Raw genomic sequence first — 8,881 nt, forward strand, 5'->3', positions numbered from 1 at the left:
GGGGCCGGGGGCCCGGGGGCCGGGCGGTGCCGGGGCAGGCCGCTGGCCTCCCGGCCTCCTTCCCTCCCTGTGCCCCACCGGCCACGGTTTCCCAGCCCTCGCCGGCTGCTCCGCTTTGCTCGGCCTGCAGAGCTCTCCCTGCGTCCCCACAGAGCGACCTGGGGCGGGGGAGGGGTTAGGGGGCACCGGGGTCTTTGAAGTGCGGCTGTGGAAGAGGGGAGCCATGGATGGCACCGCTTCCCTCTGCGAGGTTCTCCCTTCGCCGTTGCTGTAGGCCTGGGTAGGAAAGCATCCTGCGCACCGACCTTGGCAGTGAGCCCCGGCTGTTTCGGCTGAGACACCGAGGGGTGGTTTGTGAGCGGTTGACTTATCTGGGATTTCATGGCACAGGGAGCTTAGTCATGGGGGAGGCCTAGGAATCCTGGGCAAGTGGCCAATTCTTTCAGTTTTTTTCACGGTTGAATTTTCCAGGTGGAACAAAATGCAGCCATGGAATCCTCTGTTGCAGAGCTTTGTTACCTCAGAGATAATTAGAGGTGTTTGTCAAGACCTTAATGGAAGTGCGGCGGTTAATAACAGCATTTAAACTCGAATTTAGCGATCAATGACATAGACTTGTTTGTTTAAAAATCTGTGTGAGGTGTGACTTGGCAAGGAGTGGTGCGCTGTCGTCTTTGCTGGCCCCACCGGAGGGAGCAGGGACCTGCTGCTGCGGGCTGGGTCCCTCTGGAACATCCCATTTCTCCTGGGGTGGGTGATCTGCTCCCTGGTGAGCTTGTGAGGTGTCTGAAGGTGCCTTTTCTTGGCAAGAAATACTTTTTTTGTTTTTTTACCTAGTTGCTTTTGGCCTCTGATGTTCTGGCTGTTATTTAAGGCAAGGAAGTAGAATGGGGAAAAAAAGAAGTGTTTGGTAGGTGAAGGATGGCATTACACTGTAAGAACTGGCCTCCTGCTCCAGTGAAGATCATTGACAGCGCTCCTGAGGTTGTCCAGGGATGAGAAGCTGTTTCTTGCTTTACCATCATTTAGTGGAAGACTCCATCAATAAAATAGAGTATTTATAGATGCATGTTTCCTGACAAAATACCGTGTTTATTCTCAGGCCGCTCTGCAGAGCACAGATCTCTAAACTGAACTGTCACGCAGGTGTTTACAAGGGCTAGGGCTGGCCTGGGGCCCTCTGCTGCTCAGGCTGCTGCTGGTAGCTGCTCGGGGCAGTGAGCAAGCCCCACTGTGTGCCATTGTGCAGGTGAAGCTTGTGCTGATGGTGTGTCCTAGGAACCTGCATTTTTCTATTGTTATCCAGAAGCACTGACCTGGAAGGCAGCTGCAAAAAGACTTGACTCTGTTTTTATCTGTTCTCTTACATAAATCCCCTTAGTCCCAAAAAGTGGTTTTGATCCTTTGTTGTTGAGAAGCTCTGAGATCTTACTAGAATGTCTTGTATGAATGAATTCTGTAGGAAAAAGTGATATTAAATAGCATTGTCAAATTCTTTTTGATGCTACAGGTAGACATTACGTGAATCTCCTCATAGTTTCCTAGGGTAACGCTTACGATGAACTGAGATAACATCTTGTTTGTGATCTTCCTTTATAAATACTTTCCCGACTCTAATAAAATATAGCATTGTGAAAAATGAATGTAATCTACAACGGCTAAGTGTACAATGCTTTTACTTCTGGAAACCTGAGTTACAGAAGTAGAGTAAGCCAGACTTTTTCATTTCTGTGGCTGCCTGGATTACCCGGTGCTGTATATGCATTTCCAGAGTTGTTACTTTTCCTTTAGTGGGTGCGCTCATCAAACTTTGCTACAAAACCCAGAATCAAGCCTGAATTATAATCCTTCCCTAGTGTTTCACAAAAGACTGGACAGTTAGTTGTAGCTCTTCAGAAGCTGTTTTGCCCCGTAGAAATTTGCAGCAAAAGTTATTTTGAAAAATAAAAATAGTTCCTAGTCGTAGGTGATTCTGTTGCCTCTTTGTGCAGAAAAAGAGAAAGTCCTGTCTTGGGACAGGGCTGTAGTCTGAGGTTCAGCTTTGTGTGAACTTTCAGCTTCCTCCTGAGCATGCATGCTCCTGGTGCAGGTGTAAGTACTGTGTGGCCCTGGGTGGATGGGAATAGAGAGACGACTTTAAATGACCCCTTCCTCCTGGCTGCCCACCTTGGATGAAATCTTGTATATATCTATGTATATATTTGTGCATACGATTTTTTTTCTTTAATTTTCCTCTTTCTTCTTCTGTATCTCTTCCCTTTAGTTACTTGTAGTCATGACAGAGATATTTGGCAGTCAGTGCCCTGCTGGTGGGTGTATTTTGTTTACCAGATTTCTAATTCTTTCCTTACTTGCTTTTTTTTTTTTAGTTTTGGTCTTTGATTTTCTCTGTGTGTGTGCATGTGTGTGTTTAAATCTTTAAATAAAGGTTTATTGTTACCTTATGTGAAAAATGCTTGAGTTTGTGAGGAGTTTCTATCTGTTGGAGCCCATTATTCCATTTTGGCAGAGGCTATGAAATTGCACTGTTTTCCCTTCCTTGTGGAGAAGGAAGGGAAGGTGGCTGTGGGCAGCCAGATGAGATGTATGTATTTTTTTGTTCTCATTTAGATCTTTGTTTGCATGTTTGCAGTGTGATGACTTTTTGCTGTCTCATATTTATTCAAGTATTTTTCTACTCTACCAGAACTAATTTAGATAAAGCTCTCAAAAAAATCAGATATAAAAAAGAGCATCATTTCTATTAGAGCATATGTTTGTTATTAATTCTAGATTTAGAATATTTAGCAGTATTAAAGCCTGAAATTAGTCTCTCAATAGCAGCTTATGCTTGTGAGAGTTAAGAGATGGAAATCTTCTTTTTCTACATTTACTGTTTCCTGGCTGCATGATCTTGAAGATATCACTGGCTGGACTTTTTCAAAATAACCCGTTTTAGATTTAAAGTATTAAGTCAAATCTGTAGAGACGCAAGTATTGTAGTGCCTAGTTGTATGCACTGTATTTCCTTTCTGGTACAAACAGGTAACAGAGCAGTGGATTGTAATGCCGACAGGTATCACTGGGAGTGCTGTCGGGTTAGAAATGTGAGATTTAAGTTAATTCAGTTTCAGGATTCACAGAAAAAATACACCGTTGTACAGAACAAAATCTGGCAGCACTTCAATCGATGCTTCCTGTCCTTATTGCTTGGAGAGAGTTTGTGTGAGCTGGAAGAAAACTCCTGCTGCGGTGGGGTGGGTTGTGATGAGCTGCTCTCTCTGGGGGGGAGAGAGGAGTGAACATTTGTGGTAGGCCTCTGCAGCTGTCGCTGTTAAACCTGCTTTGAAAATGCTTTTTCCTAAGCATAACGCTTAGGAAATATCTCAGACACACACTGCGCCATGTGTCTGTGTGAGCTCAAACTGCCTTATGCCAATTGGATGCTACATCAGAGAAGAGAGAACTTCTGGCAGAGTGGAAAGAACAAGATTCTGGTTTTGAGCATCTCAGTCCAGATGCTGTCAGATACTGAAGTGTATATGTGCCCTTAATATTTCCTGAGTCTTGTGCGTTTAATCACCTTGGAGATACGCTAAATTGATACAGTTTTTAGAAAGCATACGGCTGAACTTCTCTTTTAAGAATGTGGTCAGTCTTTTTATTAACTGCTTTAACAAGAAGGTGTGTTTTCAGTTCTCCTTTTGACCAAGGCGTAATTGGCCTATAATGACTCCATAATGAGCAATGAAATGAAAAGGGAGGCATTGATTGTGTGTGCACCCAAATCTGCCCCAAGTTCCTAACAGAAGCATTGCACTTCACTAGTGTCAGCTCCATTTAATTCGGTCTCAGCTTCTAAGCAAAGCTTTGAAGTAAGGTTTAGCCATGGTGCTACAAGCTGGGACTTCATTGCATTTCGATTTGGAAGCAAATCCCCTGACTGCGTGCAGCAAAACCACCCTGCAAACCGAACAGGATGCCTTGTGGAGGATGTGAAGATGGAAACTGCTCCAAATGCAGTGCTGAAAGGAGATGTTGCTTTGAATCAGGTGGTGGGCTGCACCACCATGGGCTCCTCCAACAAGCAGCCAACACGTGTTTGAGTAGAGAGCTCCCCACAACCCCCCAGACCCTGGGGCGCCCTGAAGTGGTTGTGGTGATATATAGGTGACCTGGTGCCTATACATCACCGCAACCTTTCCTTCCAGCAGCAGCTGCCAGCCTCAGCTTCTCCTCGTGACTCTGCCGCTCCTTTGTTTTCTGCAGAGACTTTTCTTGGCCTTCCTCTTTATCTCTTTCAAAACTGATTCCTTTTCTGGCTTTCTGTTTTATCCTTTTTTCCACATTACTGCTTGTCCTTCCGCCTCTCAGAATCCCTTAATAGGTCGTTGCTGCTAGTGCGTTTGCTCTGTAGGAACCCCGAAGGCTTGCCTGGCGGTAGGGTACTCCGAGGGCATGTTGGAAGGCTGCTTTATCCCACGGCTCCTGCTGATGGTAGTTAGCACTATGTAGAATACCTGCACAGGAAGGTGGTGGCCTGGCTCTGCCTGCCCCAAAGAGGTTATCTACCTGCTGGTAACGGGGGAAGTAGTGATGTTCTGCAGAACGGTGGCTGTGCTCCAACACACATGTGGGTCCCACAGCTCCAGGTGAGGGTGATGAAGCTGCAGTTCCAGGGCACAGGATGGCCCCTCTGTGTCTGACGGCTCTGCTTCCACCTCGGTTTGGCCCCTCTGTGTCTGACGGCTCTCCTTCCACCTTGGTTGTCCCACAAATCATGAGGTTCCACTCCTCAGAGGCTTTTTCCTGGACCCGCAGTCACCAGTCAGCCATGGGCAAGGAGCTGCTGCATCAAGGGCTCCTGCAAAGTCTTTCTGCTGATCTTGCCCCTTGGAAAAAAGGGATCGAGGGAGGTGGCTCGCAGTTTGTGCAAGCTGCCTCTCTCAAGTAGCTGGTGTAGCTTCAGGATCTGCATTTCCCCCGTAATGCCTTGCATTGGATGCTGTCCATGCTCAGCACGGGCAGAGGGCTCAACTCCTTGCTATCACTGGGAAATGGTGCATGCAGGAACAGAAACGGCACATCAGTGTTTGAGGCTGTCGGGTGATGGTGGCTGGGGTGTGGGTGTGTGCTGGCACGCTGCTGTCTTGGGTGGACAGGCGAGAGGACAGCATGGCATGGCACTTGCAGAGAGGGAGAGCTTTCCTTGGGAAAGCTTTAAACCATGCATGCGGGGGTGGTGGTCTTGCAGGCCAGGAGGCCAAACTCAGGCTAGCCAGAAGTTACCCCCAGGCTGGATGCCCTGGAGAGTGGAGGGCGGGCTGTTTCATCTGCTGACTGTGCTCCTGTTGTGCCATGTGACTTGCTCGGCAGGACAGCCGCAGATGGTCGGGGTGGCAGAGGAGCGTGGAGTAGGAGGCTGTTTGGCCTAGCTGACTTGTCAAAGTCATTCTGCAGTGAAAGGTTAAAACAAATGCTCTGATCACATGCTTTCTGCTGCTCGCTTGAAAATAATTGGAAAAAATCCCCCCTGACATTCCATTAAAATGACCATACTTTGGAGGCTCTGATAAGACTGAAGCAGCTGATGCTGTGTCAGCTACTGGCAATTCATGCTGTGTAGCTCCCGAAAGCTCTGCTCCCAATTTCCCTTTGAACGACTCTAGACAAATCATGGGGTAGGATGTGATCATCCACGTTTAAAAGGGGTTTTTCCTTCCTCAATGACCAGGTATAGTAACAGCCACTCAAAAATCAAAGCTCATGTGCCCCTGCACTGCCCAGTTACTGCTTTGCCTGATCCTTAAGGATGGAAACCTCTTTCGCCTATCTCCGAGGGGAGAGCTGAGCAAGGTAAACTGGAGAATTGAACCTCCAACCTTGTAAAGACCCTTTGCTCAGCAGGGTTTGGCTCTTGCTTCCTGTTGCTCCGGTTTTCCTTGGGAGTGGAGAGCTGTCTGCCGGGGTTTTCAAGGGAAGTCGTGGGAAATATTGGAGGGTTTTTCTTCTTAGAGAGAGCCACAAGATGGAGCAAAATGATTCCAGGAGCTCCTGGGTTTGACATCTCCCTCTTTCTGTCTGAAAACATCAACAAGAAAAGCTGTTAGAGACCCACTGTCAAGCTGGAAAAACCTGCTCCTTAACATCAGGATGTCGTGGGAAACCGTAACGCTGAGTTTCAATCTGCTGCTGTGCTTTTGAACTTCAATCAGAGAGGTCTGTGCCAAAGTTAATGGCAATCTGAGTGAACTGAAGAGTTTTGCTATCTTTCCTGTCGGCGTATCTCAGCACGTTTTTTAATCCAATGGTAACTTAGCTGTTTTAAGACAAAAATCTGTGCGCTGTTCTGTGCAGCGCTACCCACAATTTTCACATATAGCTTAACAGAAATTAGGTCAAGCGTCTCGTTTATTGGTTTGTGACTTCCCATCTTCCCTGGGTCCGTGTTCGTGCTTGTTTTCATGCGCGGGAATGCACCTGGCATTTCCTGTGGCTGCGTTTTGTGTGTTGCGGGCCACTAGTAGTCCACAGGCCATTGGTTAGGAAACACTGTTCTAGATGAGCAGCTCACAGCCCTTACTTAAGTTGGCCTAATTACTGTCACCTCCTCTGGTCTGACACCCTTGCAGTGTTGCCTCCTGCCCCGTGTCTCGCTCAGAGCTGTGGGGCTGGTGTTCAGCCCCCCAGGGACTGCAGGTCCACTGGTTGCCTATGCACGGCTGAACTTTGCCTTGCCAGTTGCTACCACCCTGCAGGACTTCAGAAACTGGAAGTTGATGGTCATTGCACTAGATAGTAGAAAACCTGGTTATTATTATATCTGTGCACAGAGTGCTGGGTTTCAGCAGGCTTGAAATGAGGTTCTGATGCTGAAGGTTATTGTACGAATTGGGAATTGTACCAGTTTCCTACAGAAAGTGAGGGTTGATGGATCCAAAGTTGCTGTGTGCAGCCATGGCTGCTTTTTGTTTGCTGCTTCTTTTTTCACTCGCGTTTTCCAGGCCACGCGGGGGGAGTTGGATTGATTTCAAGGAACAGAGGTGCTTGTCAAATCTCTCTTGCTTTGCTTCTCCACCTTTTTGCATCATTTTGGGTTTTGTATAGAGATGCTGTCAAGTCTGAATTGGTGCAGAGAGGTTACAGGAATACAACTCATTTTCTCTTCAGGCTGTTGAGTTTGTACCTGCAGATACCACAGTGCTCCAAGAGGAGAGTGTTTCCCATGCTTTGTGGAAAGAGGTTTTTTTCATTCCTTCTCAGTTTGAAATTGTTGCCCCTGGGAAGGCTAGTTTTGGGAATCTGAAAAAGCACAAAAAGCCAAATAATTTTGGCTAGAAAACTGTCTTGCATGAAGAAGTCAAATTGTCAGCAGTGAGATACTGGGCCTTCTGCATGTGGAGTCTTGCCCAGTAAAGCACGGCCAGAAGATTCCTCCCATGGTGTCCTCAAGCTTTTCTCCAAGGGTGTTTGCTGGTGGGGCCTCTGTGCTAAGCTGTGGCCGCCCAAATGCTAGACGAAATGCTTGGGCTTGCAGGTCATGTTAACCTTCCTTGTGTTCTTGTTTTTACAGAGCTGACCCTGAACCCACCAGAAGGGATAGTAGCAGGTGAGGAGCTGAGCAGGGTTTGCACTGTGAAGTTGTAACCTTGCGTTCAGGTAGCGCTAAGCATTGTTTTGTTTTTTCTTAATAGGTCCCATGAATGAAGAGAACTTCTTTGAATGGGAAGCTCTGATTATGTGAGTTAATACTGGTTTGTATCTGAAATCAGCACTTGCACGCTATGATTAGCTTCTAGGAGAACAAGAATGTAAAAAAATAAAAAATAGTATCAGTTCTGCATAACATCGACTTTCGCCTACCTTTGGCTGGGAACTTCTTTTCTGACCCAAACAGGTAATTATATTTGGAATTGAAACAGTGTGACAGAGGCAGCATTGGGACTTAAGTGATCATTTGTTGTACAGGTGTCATTATAATAAGCAACATTCAGCATAAGTAACTTGCAAATTTGACAGGAATCCTCATTTGGACTCCCTTGGATATACGTTGCATATACAAACACTGTAGGAAACAATGAATTGCTTGTAGATCACACAAACCTGTTGGGAACATTACTCAACTGCAAATACAGGACAGGTTTTTGTCATGTTTTAAGTGGAGCAAAATACACAGATTAGCAGTGATAGGAGAAGAAATCAATGTCTAAAATTAGTTTACTTACTATTCAAATTTTTTCTGGAAAAATGGAAGGGGATTGATCTGAGAAAGTATTCAAATTAAAAAAAAATAATAATTCTTTTGAAATTCTTTACACTTCATGAATCGGCTGGTGTTGTAAAGATGTTGGGTGCAGTGGTTCCATGTAGAAAGCTCTTCTGTTGGTGAATAGCTCTGATCACTACCTGTTGTGTTTTGGGAGGTGACAAAGACTTCTTTACAAAGCTGTGTCCTCCCCCTTCCACTCCCAAACTGGTGGGTACGGTTGTTCGTAGCAAAACTTGCCACGAAAAGACAAAATCTTCTTGCCCAGCATCCTACAAGTTGTCTTCTCTCTTGCTTGTACTCTTACTCATGCTGTACCCTTCTTTGGGAACTTTGAGTACATGGAATAACTGGTGATTTTTACAAAATAAAGTTCTAAAATGGTAGGGGGGAGGAAAAGAGACCTTTGTCGCTCGGGTCCGACAATTTACACAAATGCTACAGAATTAAAAGATGAAGAAGCTCCAAACTGCTAAGTCTGTCTTGAAGCTGATAGTCTGTTGTTAGGGTAGATCCAGACTCTGTATTTCAAGATTCCTTTAGTAAGAGTTGGTGATTTCCTTTCCTTCAGCCAGGGCCAGGGGGTCCCAGAGGACACTGGGGGCAGGAGGCAGTGGCTGGGGGGCCGCCCCCCGC

The 8,881-nt window shown here is 46.2% G+C and overlaps 1 protein-coding gene across 3 annotated transcripts in view; it reads left to right on the top strand.

Moving 5' to 3' along the window:
- Positions 1-8,881, top strand: part of UBE2G2 (ubiquitin conjugating enzyme E2 G2) — a 24,667-nt gene that overhangs the window by 2,880 nt on the left and 12,906 nt on the right. For all 3 annotated transcript variants that reach the window (XM_019473380.1, XM_009284233.1, XM_009284232.1), the window contains exons 2-3: positions 7,553-7,588; positions 7,674-7,719. In XM_019473380.1, the coding sequence (XP_019328925.1) occupies positions 7,679-7,719 (41 nt within the window). In that variant the 5' untranslated portion in view covers positions 7,553-7,588; positions 7,674-7,678. The remainder of the gene's footprint in view (positions 1-7,552; positions 7,589-7,673; positions 7,720-8,881) is intronic.

This window comes from Aptenodytes forsteri, unplaced genomic scaffold (assembly GCF_000699145.1).
Source record: "Aptenodytes forsteri isolate BGI_AS27 unplaced genomic scaffold, ASM69914v1 Scaffold647, whole genome shotgun sequence".
Classification (NCBI taxonomy): Eukaryota; Metazoa; Chordata; class Aves; order Sphenisciformes; family Spheniscidae; genus Aptenodytes; species Aptenodytes forsteri.